Source organism: Bos mutus, chromosome 5 (assembly GCF_027580195.1).
Source record: "Bos mutus isolate GX-2022 chromosome 5, NWIPB_WYAK_1.1, whole genome shotgun sequence".
NCBI lineage: Eukaryota > Metazoa > Chordata > Mammalia > Artiodactyla > Bovidae > Bos > Bos mutus.
The window spans coordinates 85,895,066-85,916,647 of NC_091621.1; the positions used below are offsets into that span (position 1 = coordinate 85,895,066).

General features: G+C 37.6%; 1 protein-coding gene and 1 pseudogene across 1 annotated transcript in view; both read left to right on the top strand.

Moving 5' to 3' along the window:
• Window positions 1-21,582, top strand: part of LOC102286647 (solute carrier organic anion transporter family member 1B3) — an 81,611-nt gene that overhangs the window by 45,350 nt on the left and 14,679 nt on the right. The window contains exons 3-9 of the mRNA XM_005893222.3: window positions 6,753-6,885; window positions 10,399-10,520; window positions 11,615-11,761; window positions 11,955-12,053; window positions 14,965-15,210; window positions 19,419-19,583; window positions 21,227-21,422. Of these exons, the coding sequence (XP_005893284.2) occupies window positions 6,753-6,885; window positions 10,399-10,520; window positions 11,615-11,761; window positions 11,955-12,053; window positions 14,965-15,210; window positions 19,419-19,583; window positions 21,227-21,422 (1,108 nt within the window). The remainder of the gene's footprint in view (window positions 1-6,752; window positions 6,886-10,398; window positions 10,521-11,614; window positions 11,762-11,954; window positions 12,054-14,964; window positions 15,211-19,418; window positions 19,584-21,226; window positions 21,423-21,582) is intronic.
• On the top strand, window positions 16,814-17,835 carry LOC102286370 (heme-binding protein 1 pseudogene; annotated as a pseudogene).

The following is a 21,582-nucleotide window of genomic DNA, read 5'->3' on the forward strand; positions in this document are numbered from 1 at the left end:
AGGTAGATATATTCCTAAGTATTTTATTCTTTTCGTTGCAATGGTGAATGGAATTGTTTCCTTAATTTCTCTTTCTGTTTTCTCATTATTAGTGTATAGGAATGCAAGGGATTTCTGTGTGTTGATTTTATATCCTGCAACTTTACTATAATCATTGATTAGTTCTAGTAATTTTCTGGTGGAGTCTTTAGGGTTTTCTATGTAGAGGATCATGTCATCTGCAAATAGTGAGAGTTTTACTTCTTCTTTTCCAATTTGGATTCCTTTTATTTCTTTTTCTGCTCTGATTGCTGTGGCCAAAACTTCCAAAACTATGTTGAATAGTAATGGTGAAAGTGGGCACCCTTGTCTTGTTCCTGACTTTAGAGGAAATGCTTTCAATTTTTCACCATTGAGGATAACGTTTGCTGTGGGTTTGTCATATATAGCTTTTATTATGTTGAGGTATGTTCCTTCTATTCCTGCTTTCTGGAGAGTTTTTATCATAAATGGGTGTTGAATCCTGTCAAAGGCTTTCTCTGCATCTATTGAGATAATCATATGGTTTTTGTTTTTCAATTTGTTAATGTGGTGTATTACATTGACTGATTTGCGGATATTGAAGAATCCTTGCATCCCTGGGATAAAGCCCACTTGGTCATGGTGTATGATCTTTTTAATGTGTTGTTGGATTCTGATTGCTAGAATTTTGTTTAGGATTTTTGCATCTATGTTCATCAGTGATATTGGCCTGTAGTTTTCTTTTTTTGTGGCATCTTTGTCAGGTTTTGGTATTAGGGTGATGGTGGCCTCATAGAATGAGTTTGGAAGTTTACCTTCCTCTGCAATTTTCTGGAAGAGTTTGAGCAGGATAGGTGTTAGCTCTTCTCTAAATTTTTGGTAGAATTCAGCTGTGAAGCCGTCTGGACCTGGGCTTTTGTTTGCTGGAAGATTTTTGATTACAGTTTCAATTTCCGTGCTTGTGATGGGTCTGTTAAGGTTTTCTATTTCTTCCTGGTCGAGTTTTGGAAAGTTGTACTTTTCTAAGAATTTGTCCATTTCTTCCTCGTTGTCCATTTTATTGGCATATAATTGTTGATAATAGTCTCTTATGATCCTTTGTATTTCTGTGTTGTCTGTTGTGATCTCTCCATTTTCGTTTCTAATTTTATTGATTTGATTTTTCTCCCTTTGTTTCTTGATGAGTCTGGCTAATGGTTTGTCAATTTTATTTATCCTTTCAAAGAACCAGCTTTTGGCTTTGTTGATTTTTGCTATGGTCTCTTTTGTTTCTTTTGCATTTATTTCTGCTCTAACTTTTAAGATTTCTTTCCTTCTACTAACCCTGGGGTTCTTCATTTCTTCCTTTTCTAGTTGCTTTAGGTGTAGAGTTAGGTTATTTATTTGACTTTTTTCTTGTTTCTTGAGGTGTGCCTGTATTGCTATGAACTTTCCCCTTAGCACTGCTTTTACTGTGTCCCACAGGTTTTGGGTTGTTGTGTTTTCATTTTCATTCGTTTCTATGCAAGTTTTGATTTCTTTTTTGATTTCTTCTGTGATTTGTTGGTTATTCAGCAGCGTGTTGTTCAGCCTCCATATATTGGAATTTTTAATAGTTTTTCTCCTGTAATTGAGATCTAATCTTACTGCATTGTGGTCAGAAAAGATGCTTGGAATGATTTCTATTTTTTTGAATTTACCAAGGCTAGCTTTATGGCCCAGGATGTGATCTATCCTGGAGAAGGTTCCATGTGCGCTTGAGAAAAAGGTGAAATTCATTGTTTTGGGATGAAATGTCCTATAGATATCAATTAGGTCTAACTGGTCTATTGTATCGTTTTAAAGTTTGTGTTTCCTTGTTAATTTTCTGTTTAGTTGATCTATCCATAGGTGTGAGTGGGGTATTAAAGTCTCCCACTATTATTGTGTTATTGTTAATTTCTCCTTTCATACTTGTTAGCATTTGTCTTACATACTGCGGTGCTCCCGTGTTGGGTGCATATATATTTATAATTGTTATATCTTCTTCTTGGATTGATCCTTTGATCATTATGTAGTGACCGTCTTTGTCTCTTTTCACAGCCTTTGTTTTAAAGTCTATTTTATCTGATATGAGTATTGCTACTCCTGCTTTCTTTTGGTCCCTCTTTGCATGGAAAATCTTTTTCCAGCCCTTCACTTTCAGTCTGTATGTGTCCCCTGTTTTGAGGTGGGTCTCCTGTAGACAACATATGTAGGGGTCTTGTTTTTGTATCCATTCAGCCAGTCTTTGTCTTTTGGTTGGGGCATTCAACCCATTTACGTTTAAGGTAATTACTGATAAGTATGATCCCGTTGCCATTTACTTTATTGTTTGGGGTTCGAATTTATACACCATTTTTGTGTTTCCTATCTAGAGAATATCCTTTAGTATTTGTTGGAGAGCTGGTTTGGTGGTGCAGAATTCTCTCAGCTTTTGCTTGTCTGAGAAGCTTTTGATTTCTCCTTCATACTTGAATGAAATCCTTGCTGGGTACAATAATCTGGGCTGTAGGTTATTTTCTTTCATCATTTTAAGTATGTCTTGCCATTCCCTCCTGGCTTGAAGAGTTTCTATTGAAAGATCAGCTGTTATCCTTATGGGAATTCCCTTGTGTGTTATTTGTTGTTTTTCCCCTGCTGTTTTTAATATTTGTTCTTTGTGTTTGATCTTTGTTAATTTGATTAATATGTGTCTTGGGGTGTTTCTCCTTGGGTTTATCCTGTTTGGGATTCTCTGGGTTTCTTGGACTTGGGTGATTATTTCCTTCCCCAATTTAGGGAAGTTTTCAACTATTATCTCCTCAAGTATTTTCTCATGGTCTTTCTTTTTGTCTTCTTCTTCTGGAACCCTATGATTCAATGTTGTAGCGTTTAATATTGTCCTGGAGGTCTCTGAGATTGTCCTCATTTCTTTTAATTCTTTTTTCTTTTATTCTCTCTGATTCATTTATTTCTACCATTCTATCTTCTAATTCACTAATCCTATCTTCTGCCTCTGTTATTCTACTATTTGTTGCCTCCAGAGTGTTTTTAATTTCATTTATTGCATTATTCATTATATATTGACTCTTTTTTATTTCTTCTAGGTCCTTGTTAAACCTTTCTTGCATCTTCTCAATCCTTGTCTCCAAGCTATTTATCTGTGATTCCATTTTAATTTCAAGATTTTGGATCAATTTCACTATCATTATTCGGAATTCTTTATCAGGTAGATTCCCTATCTCTTCCTCTTTTGTTTGGTTTGGTGGGCATTTATCCTGTTCCTTTATCTGCTGGCTATTCCTCTGTCTCTTCGTCTTGTTTAAATTGCTAAGTTTGGGGTGTCCTTTCTGTATTCTGGCAGTTTGTGGAGTTCTTTATTGTGGCTTTTCCTTGCTGTGTGTGGGTTTGTACAGGTGGCTTGTCAAGGTTTCCTGGTTAGGGAAGCTTGTGTCGGTGTTCTGATGGGTGGAGCTGTATTTCTTCTCTTTGTTCAGTCGCGCTGTGGGGAGGGAGGGAGGGGTGCTGCAAACAAATAACACTGGCGTGCGCTCATAGTGTCTCAGCCACACTGGGTCTGCCCCTGCTCACGGCGCGTGTAGCCTCCCTGCCACGGCGCGTGTAGCCTCCCTGCCCACACTGCTCGGGCTCTAGGTTGTTCCACCGGGAACAATCCGAGGCTGGCCCTGGGTTGCATGTACCTCCTAGGTCCAAGCTGCTCAGGTTCAGGCACTCGGGTAGTCCTCAGAGGCGCAGACTCAGTTGGGCCTGAGTTTTGTGCTCTTCCCAGGTCCGAGCAGCTCAAGTGATGAGGTGTTTGGCGAGCGCCAATGCTGCGACTTATCGCCTCCCCGCCACTTGGTTATCTGGGTGTAAAACCGGCGCACCTTCTCAGGCAGATGTTAACCGTCCAGACCCCCAAGAAGTTTTAGTTAGCAAAGAAGCCTGCTTACAGTTTTATAGATAATGTCTCTCTGGGGCTGCGATTGCCCCCTTCCGGCTCTGGCTGCCTGTCACCGGAGGGTGAAGGTCTGCAGCCGGCTATCTCTGTTCAATTCTTTGTTCCGTGCGCGGGCCTGGCGGTGTCTTAGGTTGGGGCTGGCTTTTCGCGTGGTAGATATCCCACAGTCTGGTTTGCTAGCCCAAATTATTTTGCTCAGATAGTGCTCAGGGTATTCAGGCCAGATTCTTACTCTAAGCGATGCAGCCTGCGCTGCGCCTCCCTGCCCAGCCCCCGCTTGCTAATGGCGTGTGCAGGCATCTGCACTGCTTCTCCGCTGGGGGAGTTACCGTAGGACTCGCAATCTTCCGAGTTTTAATTGTTTATTTATTTTTTCTTCCTGTTATGTTGCCCTCTGTGCTTCCAAAGCTCGGCACAGATTCGGCAGTGAGAAGGTTTCCTGGTGTTTGGGAACTTCTCTCTTTTTAAGACTCCCTTCCCGGGTCGGAACTCCATCCCTCCCTCTTTTGTCTCTTTTTTTGTCTTTTATATTTTTTCCTATCTCCTTTCGAAGAGTTGGATTGCTTTTCTGGGTGCCTGATGTCCTCTGCTGGCATTCAGAAGTTGTTTTGTGTCATTTACTCGACGTTTAAATGCTCTTTTGATGAATTTGTGGGGGAGAAAGTGTTCTCCCCGTCCTACTCCTCCGCCATCTTGGCCCCTCCTCTGTTGTATTCATTTTGATTTGGATTTCTCCAATACTCGTGAGATTTTATATAATTATTGAGCAATTGAATTATTGAGAAATTGAATTATTTCTCTCATTTTATGAACTGGTTGCTTAACGCCTCTGCCCATTTTCCTTTTTTCCCCACTTTTTAATGATTTGAAAGGACTCAAAATTTATGTCTGTTGTATAGATTACATACATTTTTTACAAGTATGCTTTTTACCTTTGGCCATGCCATGATCTATGTGGGATCCCAATTCCTCAACCAGGGATTGAACCCTCTGTTTATTTATCTACTCTTGTCAGCGGTATGTACGTTCTTTTAGAGCAGATACCATACAGTGTTTATTCTTTTCTTATACTTCTGGCTTCTAGGACCATGGAAGGTACTTAATAAGAATTTAAAGAATGCTAAAAGTGAATGAAAAATGCATTGAGTAAATATCTTTCCTCAAGTAAGTTTGTCCATTTTTCTCCATTCCGATACAACCGACTCAACTCCAAATTCTTCATAAAATTTTGCTTCACTGATATCACCAAGTAATTCGAGTCCTTTCACTCTTATCTAAAGTCAAGTCTATTTATTATTAATACCATACAACTGTATAGTGAGCGGCCTAAGGTAAGTGAGTTTTATCCTAATTAGATTACCAGATCTTTGAGGAAAGCTTGATGAAAGTGAAAAAGGAGAGTGAAAAAGTTGGCTTAAAGCTCAACATTCAGAAAATGAAGATCACGGCATCCGGTCCCATCACTTCATGGGAAATAGATGGGGAAACAGTGGAAACAGTGTCAGACTTTATTTTTTGGGGCTCCAAAATCACTGCAGATGGTGACTGCAGCCATGAAATTAAAAGACACTTACTCCTTGGAAGGAAAGTTATGACCAACCTAAATAGCATATTCAAAAGCAGAGACATTACTTTGCCAACAAAGGTTCGTCTAGTCAAGGCTATGGTTTTTCCTGTGGTCATGTATGGATGTGAGAGTTGGACTGTGAAGAAGGCTGAGCGCCAAAGAATTGATGCTTTTGAACTGTGGTGTTGGAGAAGACTCTTGAGAGTCCCTTGGACTGCAAGGAGATCCAACCAGTCCATTCTGAAGGAGATCAGCCCTGGGTGTTCTTTGTTTTTTTTTTTTTCTATACATCAGTGTCTCTTTTGCTGTCTCGTATACAGGGTTATCGTTACCATCTTTCTAAATTCCATATATATGCGTTAGTATACTGTATTGGTGTTTTTCCTTCTGGCTTACTTCACTCTGTATAATAGGCTCCAGTTTCATCCACTTCATTAGAACTGATTCAAATGAATTCTTTTTAATGGCTGAGTAATACTCCATTGTGTATATGTACCACAGCTTTCTTATCCATTCATCTGCTGATGGACATCTAGGTTGCTTCCATGTCCTGGCTATTATAAACAGTGCTGCGATGAACATTGGGGTACACGTGTCTCTTTCCCTTCTGGTTTCCTCAGTGCTGGGTGTTCTTTGGAAGGAATGATGCTAAAGCTGAAACTCCAGTACTTTGGCCATGTCATGTGAAGAGTTGACTCATTGGAAAAGACTCTGATGCTGGGAGGGATAGGGGGCAGGAGGAGAAGGGGATGACAGAGGATGAGATGGGTGGATGGCATCGCTGACTTGATGGACGTGAGTCTGAGTGAACTCCAGGAGTTGGTGATGGACAGGGAGGCCTGGTGTGCTGAGATTCATGGGGTCTCAAAGAGTCGGACACGACTGAGCGACTGAACTGAACTGAACTGACCACATCTTATGGGCTTCCCAGGTGGTGCTAGTAGTAAAGAATTCACCTGGCAATGTAGGAGACCTAAGAAATGCAGGTTTGATCTCTGGAAGAGGGCATGGCAACCCACTCCAATATTCTTGCCTGGAGAATCCCATTGAGACAGGAGCCTGGTGGACTACAGTTCATAGGATCACAAACAGACCTACATAACAGAAGCAACTTAGCATGCACATACTATGTCTTATGCTTTATTTGTATCCATCCTGGGCTTTCTATTCTCTTGGACACAAATGTGGACTCAGTTACTGTTTGCTATAATGAATCATATAAAAATAATTTTGTTCTCTTTGTAGGAAATTTGCTTGTGATTGTATTTGTGAGTTACTTTGGAGCCAAATTACACAGACCGAAGCTAATTGGAATTGGTTGCATTATTATGGGAACTGGAAGTATTTTGACTGCTTTACCACATTTCTTCATGGGATAGTAAGTGGCTCTATGCTATCAATTATCATTTCCTTGTAAATTAATCATACAATTTTATTTTTTATTTTTAAATAAGTATTCCCCTTAAGAAGAATGTCCACTAAGCATGTATAGAAATGGATTATACTTTCTATGTAATAATTAACTCATTGTTTTATCTACCGTGGCTCTCACTGATATTGAAATAGGAATAGCAATAAATCAGATGCAGTTTTGTAGAAAAGCTTTTTGTGACTTTTTACTATAACATATATTTTATGTCTTTGCCTACAAGATTTTGGTACTATTTAATAAGACTTTATTTACTGACCCCAGGTCCAACTGATCACCACTCAAAAATCAATACCTGAGAGGCAATTGTCGGTAGAAAGGAAACTTTGCTTTTAATCAGAATGTCAACAATCTGGGGAGAAGATGGACTCCTATCCCTCCAAAATCAATTCCCATGATTCTGTTTAGCCATCAAAGTTTTTGAAGGGAAAAGATTTCCCAGCTAAAGATCCTAGATTCTGTTACCATAGAAAGGGGAGAATAATGGATACCGAGAGCCAATGAGCAGTTTCTGCTAAAGATATAAATTACTTGCTGCTAAGTCACTTCAGTCGTGTCCAACTCTGTGCGAGCCCATAGATGGCAGCCCACCAGGCTCCGCCATCCCTGGGATTCTCTAGGCAAGAAGACTGGAGTGGGTTGCCATTTCCTTCTCCAACGCATGAAAGGGAAAAGTGAAAGTGAAGTCGCTCAGTCGTGTCCAACTCTGTGACCCCATGGACTGCAGCCCACCAAGCTCCTCTGTCCATGGGATTTTCCAGGCAAGAGTACTGGAGTGGGTGGCCATTGCCTTCTCCATAAATTACTTACTCATTATCAATGCCAACAGCCATGCTTTTTTGTTACTATGTTAATTACTATATTTGATTTTCATAAGGTCTTTCTTCTTCCTGGTACTGTTCCTTCTTATTTCCATCATCTTACTCCCTCTTGATTTATTTCCTCCTTTTGGCTTCTCCATCATACCCACCCTTTCCTTCTGCTTCTGACGCCATACGGTCAGTCTTGCCTAAGTTCCCTTACGAATCTTCTTCACTTTACACTCTACAAGATTTCTGTCAAGTACATGCATTAAATTTAACTATCACTGTACAGTGAGTTTATCTTATACTCAAGATTTATGTAATCAACCACCTCATGGGTATCTCCAGTCTAACATCCTACAAACATTTTCCACCCATATATCCAGAACTGAATTTATCTCTGTGCCAAAACCAGCTCAAATTTTTCACATTCACTCTTTCAGCAGTGATTCACTTATCCACAGAGAGATTCAAACCAAAGTCAAGGATCTCATCTTAGACTTATTCTTTGCTTCAGTATACATGACCAGTGGTCAGCAAATCTTGCTTTTACTGCCTCCTATATGTCAAAGCTGTCCCTTTTTTCTTTCTCATCATCTCTGGCCTGGACTTTCTGCATCCCATCCCAACTTCATTGTAACTCACATTCTATACTACAGTATTCATTTTACTTTTTGTAATTTTTATTTTAAAAAATTATTTATTTGGCTGCAATGGTCTTATTGCACCACATGAGATCTTTAATACTCATCGCAGTATGCAGAATCTTTAGTTGCAATATGTGAAATCCAGTTCCTTGACCAGGGATCAAACCCAGGCCCCTTGTATTGAGAGCTTGGAGTCTTAACCACTGGACCAGCAATGAAGTCCTATGGTGTTCATTTTAAAAACAAAAATCTTATTATTTTACTCCTACTTAAAACTCCCAATATCCTAGAGCAGTATTTTTCAAAATTCAGATCCTGACAAACTTGTTGATCAATAAATCAATTCAGATTATTGAGACTAACAATTTTTTAATATGATAGGATAGAATAGAATAGAACAGAATAGAAGAAAACACAGTTATTCTGTGAAACTTTCTTTTTGGTTTTATAAATTTGTGTGTGTGTGTGTGGATATGTATGTATTGTGATTGTGATGCAAAATATATTTCTCACTGTTGGTATAGTCAAAGTATTGAAAGTCTCTTGCCTACAAATTAATATCTAGGTTTATTTGCATATATAGATAACTCATTGATTTGGCTTTGACTATCTTCCCAGTTTCATTTTACACGGCTTCCCATGGTTGAGGACCACACTATAGGTCTAGAGTTTTCCAAATGTGCCATAATAGGTCATACTTTTGTTCATAGTGTTTCTACAGCTTTGACTATTTTTCCTTCTTTGCCTACCTGTTAAACTCCTTTCTATCTTCAAAATTCATCTCTTATGGAATCCTCACTGTGAAGTTTCCTCTAATCCACACCCTTCTCAATATCCAAGCAAAGTTGATCATCTTGCTTTCCTTTACAACAACTCAGGACCTGACATATTAACATTTTTGTATCTTTCATCATATACGTTTATCTTAGAGGATATAAGATATTTTGATAACAAAAGCTGTGTGTTTTATTTCCAGTGATTTGGAGTTGCACATAATGCCTGGCATACAGTAGGTTGCCCTTGGAACTCACAGGGTACCTCAGTATTTTTAATTTATATTGTTTATTGAAGTGTAGTGGATGAATTATAATAGTAACAGGTGCATAACATAGAGATTCATTATTTGTATAGATTATACTCCATTTACAGTTATAAAATGCTGGCTCTATTCCCTGTGCTGTATATCACATCTTAGTATCTTATTCCTTTTGTACCTAGTTGTTTGTACCTCTAATCCCTTTAACCTATTTACTCTCTCTTCCCCCAATCCTCTTCCCACTGGTAACCATTCATTTGTTCTCTGTATCTGTGAGTCTGTTTCTGTTTTGTTATATATGTTCTTTTTATTTTTTTAGGTTCCACATATAAGTGAAAATATACAATCTTTGTCTTTCTCTGCCTGACTTATTTTACTAAGCACAATACCTTTACATCCATTCATGTATTTTTAAATAACAACATTTGTACCTATTCTAGGTCCATCTCTGTTGTTCTAATTAAGTTCTTCCTTATCAAATTGAAGTAGACTAGAACTTTTTAAACTAAGTTTTGAGGAGTCAAGCATATGACTCTGTCTGTGTGTGTGTGTGTCCATGAAAGAAATTCAAGTAAATTATTGATGGAAAATGCAGGTGAATCAGTATGACTGTAAATTAAATTTGAAAGTTTAGATTGTAACCATCTTTGAAGATAATTCAAAGGGATGAATAAATGCACTTAGCAATTTTTTAAAAACTTGAAACCAAGATATTTCATACATTGACCAGAATATAAGAATTCTTAGGATGACAGTAATGTGATAATCCACCTTGCCTGGGGAGTACTGCATGATATTTCTTAGCAAACACTTCTATTTTACTTTGACCTATCATTTCTCCTAACATATAGGCTGGGAAACTGATAAAGAGTATCCTGATAATTTGGAGAAGAGAATGGTACAGTTAAAGGGGAAAATTCCTCTGCATTTCTGGGAAAAGTAAAACTATTCAGTAAATATAGTGATGTTCTTACAGTTACAGGTATTCTAAAGACACCACTTTTAATCCATCAGAGAATTCAACATCAAATTTACCAACTTGTTCGATTAACCAAAATTTGTTACCCAATAGAACGTCATTGGAGGTAGTGGGAAAAGGTAAGAATTGAACTCACACTATTGAATATTACTGTCACAAATAAATATTCTAAAATTTAACAATTATATTACATCTATAAAAACTATTATATTATCTATTAGTAAAGTTTATTTAAAAACAATAAGAAAACATTTTCATGTATGTAAGACAAAATTCATTGTTAATATATAAACAGCTTCTAGAAGCATTAAGAAAAAAGAAATATTTTGATATGAAATTGGCAAAGAAAATATGCAACTAATGTAAAAGAAGAGGATGTGGCATGAATATATTTAAATGTAATTTTACTCATTATGAAAAATGCAAATTATTACACAAATTAAAGATTGTTTACCTACTAAAACACAAATCGCTTTTATTATAGTACTAGTTATAGATTTTGCTACCTATTAGATAGGAAAAGATTAAAAATAAAAAGAAATGAGGTAGAGGGAAAAGCCACATTTTATGTATTATAGAGAGTGTATAAATTTCTCTTTTGGAGGTTAGTTTTTAAGATGGTAAAGGACAAAAATATGCATATCTGCTTAAATCAGCAATTGTACTTTTATTGCTTTATCTTAAAGGAAATAATCAGGAATATACAGAAGGATTTATTTATCATTATAATCATGGCATCCCATGGCACTCCACTACTCTTGCCTGGGAAATCCCATGACAGTAGAGCCTAGTGGGCTACAGTCCAGGGGGTTGCAAAAGACTCAGACATGACTCAGCAGCTAAAAACAACAAACAAGGAAAGAGACTGATTAAAGAAATGATGAAACTTATTCAGCACACTATGATGCAGTCATTAAAATCCTGCTACAAGAACATAAAGAATATTAGGCATATTTTTGTGTTCACTAAAAATGTGAAAGATATAAGCAAACATCAGAAGTGGCTCTCTGTGTGGTGGGATTACAGATCATTTTACTTGTTTGCTTTGTGTTTCTCTACATTGTCAAATTCTGTAATGTGACTATAAATCATTCTTACAATTAGAAAAGAACAAAACACTTTAAATGGAATAATTAAAGAGTTGCATTAGTTGAGTTTTTAATAGGAATGCTAAGATTAATGTTTAAAATAAAGCATTCTCTTGTCTACGTAGGTTTGGAAAAGGATTCTGGGTCATATATGTGGATATATGTTCTCATGGGTAATATGCTTCGTGGAATTGGGGAAACCCCTATTGGGCCCTTGGGGATTTCTTACATCGATGATTTTGCTGAAGAAGGACATTCTTCTTTGTATTTAGGTAATGTACAGAAAAGAGTAGATTTTATGGTTACTTTCCCTGGGTGTAACTTGAAATAACACTGCTCCTCAACTCAGTCTTTTATTTAATGAAAAGTTATTTGGAGAAATATATTAAGTAGTATTACTTTTAAAAATTTAATAAGAACCATGTATTATTGGCATTTGATAAAAATGTTTTATAATGTTTCTAGGTAATTTGCTTGCAGTAACAATGATTGGTCCAATCATTGGCTTTATACTGGTATCTCAGTTTTCTAAAATGTATGTGGATATTGGATACGTGGATCTGAGTAAGTACTCTCAGAACAAGGTAACATGATAATGCTTTTGAAGTACATGACAGCATTCTTCCAAATAAGTGAATTCATTCTTTCAGTGGCTTTTTGCAGACTAATCATCAAAAGTTACAAACAGGAAATGTGTTAATATGTATAATAAAAATAAAATACATCTCCTGTCAACATCAAGTGGTGCTAGTGGTAAGGAATCTGCCTGCCGGTGTGGGAGATGCAAGAGATGCTAGTTCAGTCCTTGGGTCAGGAAGATCCCTTGGAGTAGGAAATGGCAACCCACTCCAGTATTCTTGCCTGGAAAACTCCATAGACAGAGGAGCCCGGGGACCTACAGTCCATGGGGTCACAGAGTCTGACACAATTGAGCACACACATAGCTAGCTAAATCAGGCTTTCACAGCTAAGCACAAAATAAGAAAATTTAAGAAACTTAAGATGACTTCATCCAAAATAATTGCAAATTAATTGCAGGTCTCTCAGTAGGCCCTCTGATGTCACTTACCTGCATTTCTTAGAAAACCCTCTCTATCTACATAGTTTAAAGTCTCTTCTAAAATTTGACTCCTCTTCAGAGAAGCCTTACTTCACCATCTTCTACTGGCACCAAAAGATAAACACCCCTGTTGATCACCAAGAGCAGGTCTTTACTGTAGTCTTTATCACAATGAGCCACAAATATTTGTACACTGATATGCCATCTCACTATATTGTTATAAAGTAATTAGCATTTGGAAATAAGCAAATCAGATTTTTCAAATCAGATTTGCACCAGGGCTACATAGAGTAGACCTCACAGCAGTCCAATGATAACCACAATCTTGCAAGTATTTTAATATAAAACTAAAATGTGGGCCTGATGGAATACATTATGTCTTCTATTTTGGATGTGTGAATCATATTCTATGTTTCCATTCATTCACTTCCAGGTTCATCATTGTTTTTACCACCAGGAACCTAGAAGTAAATGGTTATTAAAATCTTTGGAATGATAGTTTTGTAACCTCTTTTCTATAGTCAGAAATTACTACTCATAGTGTTTTAGATACATGGTAATCCCATTTCTACCACTGAAAGTCAAGACTTAATTACATCTTCTCTTAGTCAGTCATGGGTGTGATGTAAACATAATATGGCAAGCTCCAATGCCAAAGGAACCAACAAGATAACAAGTGAATAAAGAGTGTTAAGTATGATGGTTAAACTTGTAAGAACTGGTGGTGGTGAACTACCCTCTGAACACACTTGAAAATGAATTTATTTCTCAGGCTCAACCTATCCTTTTCATGCAGAAATCAGGATCCAGCATTGACAAAATCTACTGATTGGTTTTTAAGAAAATCTAGAAATCCAGACTTCCATTAGAATCTTCCAATTTTTATGATGGTGTGTGAAGCAACACTTCAGAAGGCTGTGTCTAGACAGGTTATGATCTCTCGTTCTTTTGTGTAGACCAGGGATAGAGCACAAAAAAAATGTTACCAAGGTGACATTCTGACAGATGATGAATAAGTACTTGGCATATACATGGAGTCTCTGATTTTACCAATCATTTCTAAAGTCTACTAGAGTTGCTGATTATGAAATAATATGAACATGCAAATCAATTTTAAACTCAGATCTATGCATAGTTTAAAACCACTTCAGTAAACAGAATGAATAATTTACTTCTTTATATCAATTCAATGTTTTCTCGTGTTAAAGAGTTTTTCTTATAGATCAAAGAGTAACAATACGATTCTTGTTCTTCAAATTTCTAGGGTGTGTTTGTGTGTGTGGTACTTCCTTATTAGAATGTTTACTTTATACCCACTGAAACAGCTCATTTATACCTGTTTAGATATAGCACATGGACTTCCCTGGTACTCAGAAGGTAAAGAATCTGCCTGCAATGCAAGAGACCCAGCTCGATCCTTGGGTCAGGAAGATCCCCTGGAGAAGGCAACCCACTCCAATATCGTTGCCTGAAAAATTCCATGGACAGAGCAGCCTGGCAGGCTATAGTCCATGGGATTGCAAAGAGTCGGACACAACTGAGTGACTGACACACACAAATATAGCACATACTTTAAGGGAAAATATTATTGAAATAAAATGATTAAATTTTCCCTAAAATTTTGAGTTCAGATTTTGAACTCGGAGTTTCAGTATGTATATATCTTCACCATTATCATCCCCTGTGGTGTCAAAGAGTTGGAAATGCAGGTTCTAGTGGGGAGGTGGGAGAACCTTACTATTAGCTCTGAGAATTTCTAGCAGACTGCTATAAGTTTCATTGCTGGTGATTTCTTGACCTCAGAAGATGATGCCAATATAAGTTTTCAGACAGTGAGGAGTCATGCCTTCCATATTGCCATCGTTGTAATGCTCAGTCATGTCCAACTCTGTGATCCCATAGACTTCAGTCGGCCAAGTTCCTGTGTCCATGAAATTTTCTAGGTAGGAATACTGGAGTGGGTTGCCATTTTCTACTCCATGGGAGCTTCCCAACCCAGGAATAGAACCTGCCATCTCTTGTGTCTCCTGCACTGGCAGTTGGATTCTTTCCGCTGAGCCACCAAGGAATTCCAAAGTTGGCCCTTAAATAGTTTGCAGGCTTTAATTGTTCCACAAGGACAGCTGTTCAGTCATGTCAACACAAAAGCCATCAAGTTCACATAGACTCCATCAATGACAACAGTGTCGTGACTGATTCCTAGACAAGAGCAATCGTAAGATGTCTTTAAACGTTAGACTTACCCTTATTTCAAAAATGAAAATGTGTGAAAAAAAAGAAAACATTGTCTCAGAGTGGATGAAACATCATTTACTTTCTTCATCTATGAAGTACAGCAATTATTACCAATATTTCCCCAAAATTATTGCACTTCAAAATGATTTTTGACTGGCTTCTTCTAATTCTTTATTCTAGGCACTATCAGAATAACTCCTAAGGACTCTCGTTGGGTTGGTGCTTGGTGGCTTGGTTTCCTTGCGGCTGGACTAATAGCCATTATTTCTTCTATACCATTCTTTTTCTTGCCCAAAACTTTGAATAAACCAAATAAAGAAAAAAAAGCTTCAGCATCCTCAGTATCTTTGCCTATGAAAAATGAAGAAAAGAGTCAAATGGCTAGTTTGACCAAGACTGGACAAAATGTTACTGACACTGTAACTGGTAAGTATTTCACATTTATAGTCAGTTTGGAGTTGTTAATCCCAGTGAAAGAGAGAAATATTCCAAAATAACGTCATACTCAAGTCATCTAAAGTCAGTGTTCTTCTGTGCTAAATTTGGCTGGATTAGTCTTCTAAGATTCCTACTAAAAAACTTCATAATATTTTCTGAACACATATCAGCTCTGTAGAGAAGAGGATTCGCTTGTGGTCTTTAGCAGGGATAAACCAGTTAAAGGTTAAAAAACTATCTATTATTAGTAAACCAAAGAGTATATAGTCATTTCCAAATTATATAGTGCAAATTATGAGTTAAAAGGACTCTCTCTCTTTTTCTTTCTTGCTTTTTCTCTCGCTTCCTTCCTTCCTTTCTCTCTTTTCCTTCTTTTCCTTCTTTCCCTTCTTTATTTCCCTCCCTCCCTTCCTTTCTTTTGCTTCACAAATGGTACCAGGAATCAGATTATGCCCTGATAATAGAGTATTGCCTCTGTTTTTCAAGTATTTAAGTACAGTGAGGTTGTAACAAGAATATAGACAACAGCCATATAGTGCTTATATAAGGAATTCTGAGTGCCTATAAATTGGGCAACTTTATACTTAGGTGGAGACATGGAGTATGCAGAAGGAAATCAGATCAAGTTTCTTTCTAGATAATTAGAGTAAGATTGTCTTCTTGGTACTTATATAGAAAATATTGCTTACCTAAATATTCAAAAATGAAGTAGAAACAAGAGTAGTAGCAAAGAGTATTGGAGTCAGTCATATGAATAAGAATCCTCCATAGCACAGGATAGTGATTTTCCTTTCCAACATAAACTGCCAAAGAACAACTTAGGAGCACTAATCTGTGATTGATCAGCAGCAGTCAGAGCAAGATGGTTGAAATAATGAGATGTTAACAGTGCAGTTTTCAAATCACACAGCCATAGTGGAGCAGTAAGAGTCAAAGCAGAGCAACACCTGAACCCTTGGCAACCTTTCAAGTTAAAGCTGAAGTGACGTTAGAGATTGTTAGTGTAGCCCAAGCTCTCCCTCTGGTTAGCTCTTCCATCTACTCCTTTTATTGTTACTTTCTCCTCTCCATTGCCCTAATCTGAAAGCAGTGGTGTTACTTGTATGGGCTCATGAGAGATTTAATTTTTCGACTACATTGGTGACTTGAAATTGGCCAAATGGGAGAAGTTACCACCACTTACTACCAAAATTGGGAAATACTCAAATCAGGCATTGTGCTCCCAAGAATCAGTTGTTAAACATTTACCAGCACATCACTGAAGAGCTTTTTGAAATTAATATGCACAATAAAAATAGCATCGCATTGAATTTTCATCCAATTTATGCTATTTTCATACTGCAGCAAATTAAATCCATTAAAAGTAGTTGATTATTTAAACCTGTAAGGAACATGGTTGACTGTAAGCCCAGAAAGAATGGGGAGGAAAATGAAAATACAAAATTAGAACAATTATTAATATCATCTATATTATCAACTGTGGTTGCAAGATAGTGACCAATATAAGATAGCAAAGAGCTCCCGCGCTCGCCCTGGATCCCTGCTCCGGCCGGCTGCGCCAGCCCTTATCCCCTACCCCGTGTTTCCCCGCGCGTCCTGAGCACCCGGGCGACACCATGTTGGGCTTGATCAAGAACTCGCTGTTCGGGAGCGTAGAGACTTGGCCTTGGCAGGTCCTGAGCAAAGGGAGCAAGGGAGATGTCTTCTATGAGGAGAGGGCCTGTGAAGGCGGGAAGTTTGCCACAGTGGAAGTGACAGATAAGCCTGTGGATGAGGCTCTGAGGGAGGCAATGCCGAAAGTCATGAAGTATGTGGGAGGCTCCAATGATAAGGGACTCGGAATGGGGATGACAGTTCCTATTTCCTTTGCTGTGTTCCCCAGTGACGATGGGGACCTACAGAAGAAATTAAAAGTCTGGTTCCGGATTCCAAACAAGTTTCAAAGCGACCCGCCAGCTCCCAGCGATGACAGCATTAAGATCGAAGACAGGGAAGGCATCACTGTCTATTCCATGCAGTTTGGTGGTTATGCTAAGGCAGCTGATTACGCTGCCCAAGCCGCCCAGCTGCGGTCCGCCCTGGAGAGCACAGCCAAGTACCAGACTGACTTCTACTTCTGCACCGGGTATGACCCTCCCATGAAGCCCTACGGACGTCGCAACGAGGTCTGGCTGGTGAAGAGCAGTGAATGAGTCACCGGCTGTGCCCCAAGCTCCGCGGGGGTCTGCATCTGTGCCCACTTCCCCTGGAAGGAAGCAGCGCCCCCGTGCCGCTCCAGCAGAACCAACTTCCCTTCAGAGCCAGTCACTGCCAATTTCCTGAGATAAGCACGGTCCAGATGCTGAGGCTCTGTTTCTCTTGGTGGGAAATAATGTACCCACGATACACATGCGTCCTTCTAATTGACTTATAGACAATTCAGTGGTAGGCCAGAGAAACCCAGCAGCATTTTTCCAGCTCTCTGGATCCCCTAAAAACAGATTTTTACAAATCATGAAAACTGTATTTTTATTAATCCACGAAGAAGTGTGATTTACGCGTGATCTTTCATATGTAATTCTTAGAAGAGCTTTCTTTAAAAAGAAGCCAAAAATTAAGATCTTTGACTTTAAACAGCTGAAACAAAACAAAACAAAAAAAAAGATAGCAAAGAGGTCCTTCATATGTGCTACTAGGAACAGGTGAAATAACTAAGAAGTTTTAGTCAGAAAAAATATATATCTAATTTGAACAGAAATAAGACTAATTGATTAGAAAGAAATAAAGCTTTCAGTTCATTAAAGAAACAATTTGTAAACATGGAGAATTGACCAAAAATGGAGCACTTTCTTTCTGAAATAATCAGCTTAATGTCACTTGAGTTGTTTATTGATCCAGTTATTCCGGTTACATAATGGATCATGATTATGTAGAAGTACAAATGATGTCCAAGTTCTCAGTCACCTCAAAAATTCAAGGATTTGGTGAACCTATATGTCTTATTTCTTTTGATCAAATATCACAACTCACATAGAATGCCTCACAAGTCAATGGTTCTTCCTGATTGGGGAGTCTCATGGAGCACAGTTTAGCATTTTGACCTAATAATTTTAAATATTATTTATCCCTGCTATAAATTTCCATACATCTTCTTCTTTCGTCTTCTATGTCCTTTGCCCTAATCTTTTTTCTTATTATTATAAGCAGATGAAGCTATTTCTTAATTACCATTGAATAGAAGGTTTGATTCTGACCATGTTTGATGGAAACCTTTAGAGTTGTACAGCACAAGATATTTCAAAGTCCATACCATCCATTTCTCAAGAATGATATCTGGTTCAGTCTTGCTAGACTTTGATACTTTCCACTGTTTTTCTAAGTAGTTCTTTTCACTTTAACTCCCATTGCAGCTGGTTAACCTGGTGATCATAGACTGAAATCACATAATTCTTGCTAGGTACAGAAATTATGGATTTGTTGCACTCCTGTCTGTAGGCACGGCTTTTTGCCTACTGTTGTCATAATGTCATTTGAGACACAATATCTCTTTAATAAAGGTGATTGCTATTACTGCCAGAATTATTGAGGCAGTATTTTATGGTAGAAACTATATACCAGAAAAACAGTTTTGAGTCCTGGTACTAAATTAACCTTTATGATTTTTGAACCTTAGTATTCTATTTTTGTGAGCTTTGGGTTCATACTATTTTTAAGGTAAATTTCTACTTAATAATTATATTATTAATATAATCATTATACTATTAAATGCTAATAAATAAGAGACATTTCATTAGCTTTTGTTCCTTCAGTGCCTAGCATATTACATGGTACCCAATCAAAACCCAAATATTTGTTAAATAAATGAATAAATGAACTAATATGGATGCAGGTATGGTAGAGTGCTATTAGTCAAATATGAGGTGAATAAGCAAGTTGCTATAACAAACAGCATGAATGCTTGATCCCATCTGGGAATAAAATGAACAAAATAAATAGTTCATTTTATTTAGTTTATTCATAAAAATATGAATGTACATATGGAAAGAATGGAAGTAATATATTTTAAGAAAACTTCTGGCAGTAGAATTGCAGATTACTCTGACTTTTTGTGCTATATACTTATGGAATTTTAAGTCATATAAATTATATTTACCAGATTAAGATATTAATGTATATTTAAGCTGCATTATATTTTCTTTCTTTTGATGTTTTTATAGGTTTCCTCCAGTCCTTGAAAAGCATCCTTACCAATCCCTTGTATGTTTTAACATTATTTTTGACACTGCTACAAGCCAGCAGCCATATTGGTTCTATTACTTATGTGTTCAAATACGTAGAGCAGCAGTATGGCAATTCAGCATCTGAGACGAGCATTTTGCTTGGTAAGACCCATTGTTTATGTTTGCTTTATAAACGATAAACTACCGAGTAAATGAGTTCCAAGTGATATTTTGTTGTGAAGGCAATTTCCTGTTTTATTAAACATAGTTTTCTTTTTTTCAAATTTTATCGGATCCATCCATCTTGTGATATTACCATTGTTCTGCCTTTGAAGTTGCATCTCATGTTATTTTTTATAATATTATTCCTTTATTTATTGGCTGTGCTGGGTTATTGTTGCAAGGACCTTCTCTAGTTGTGATGAACAGGGGCTACTCTTCATGGCAGTGTGCGGGCTTCTCATTGTGGTGACTTCTCTTGATGTGGAGCACCGGCTCTGTGGAGTGCAGGCTCCAGTAGTTGCAGCACACAGGCTCAGTAGCTGTGGTTCCTGGGCTCCAGAGCACAGGCTCAATTGTTGTGGGATCAGTTCAATTCAGTCGCTCAGTCATGTCTGACTCTTTGCGACCCCATGAATCGCAGCACGCCAGGCCTCCCTGTCCAACACCAACTCCCGGAGTTCACTCAAACTCACGTCCATTGAGTCGGTGATGCCATCCAGCCATCTCATCCTCTGTCGTCCCCTTCTCCTCCTGCCCCCAATCCCTCCCAGCATCAGAGTCTTTTCCAATGAGTCAACTCTTCGCATGAGGTGGCCAAAGTATTGGAGTTTCAGCTTTAGCATCATTCCTTCCAAAGAACACCCAGGGTTGATCTCCTTTAGAATGGACTGGTTGGATCTCCTTGCAGTCCAAGGGACTCTCAAGAGTCTTCTCCAACACCACAGTTCAAAAGCATCAATTCTTCGGCACTCAGCCTTCTTCACAGTCCAACTCTCACATCCATACATGACCACAGGAAAAACCATAGCCTTGACTAGACGGACCTTTGTTGGCAAAGTAATGTCTCTGCTTTTGAATATGCTATCTAGGTTGGTCATAACTTTCCTTCCAAGGAGTAAGTGTCTTTTAATTTCATGGCTGCAATCACCATCTACAGTGATTTTGGAGAACTGAAAACTATAAATTTAACTCCTAATAAGGTTCTCAGCCTAATTTTTTTGTTAAAAGAATCTTCATCTTTAACAAATCTTGCAGGACTATGAAATGAAAGTTATAAGGGGAATCAGTTATTCGTGACACCACATACAGGCCTGTTTATCACCTCAGGGCATATGTGTGTTTAGATTAATAAAGAAGAGATATTAATTTAAGTATTCAAATCTAAAGTAGTGGGAAAATTTATAGTAAGATTTTAAGGATAGGAAATCCTCATTTTAAAGAAATATATAGGATTTAGGTGATAGGATAAAAAGTCTCAGAGTCAGGAAGATGATACTTTGTTGTAGTTTTCCAGGAAGAGAACAAAAAGTACGTTATAGAAACAATATGTTAGATATACAAATATTCTCAGTCACTGACTTTTGCTACTGGGAAGCTAAACCTTTAGCATTGGCAGGGAGAAATTATTTTTGTCTCTTCCACATGGTACACTAGTCCCCTACCTTCATCCTACACTGTGAGTCTTCTGTTTAAGAAATAACAAGATTGGGTTAATTTGGTTGATAGATAGCATTTCACACATAAAGACATTCGGGATAACCATATTAATATAATTACATAATTACGTTTTTTTTCTCTTCTAGGATTCATATCCATACCATCTTTGGCAGCTGGAATGTTTACAGGAGGATTTATTGTTAAAAAGTTCAAGTTTACCTTGGTTGGAATTGCCAAATTTTCACTTTGTGCCCATATGACGTCCTTCCTATTTCATCTAATAAATTTTGCACTAATCTGTGAAAACAAATCAGTCGCCGGACTAACCCTGACCTATGATGGGTTTGTATATATCAATATATCAGTTGCACAATATGTACGCTATTTAATGTAAGAGAATGTAAGAAAAGCAAGGCAGATACCAATCTTTACTAAACTTTAAGCTGAGAGGACTGTCAATTTATAAATTCTTATAACATTTCTTAAGATCTCAAAAGATTCA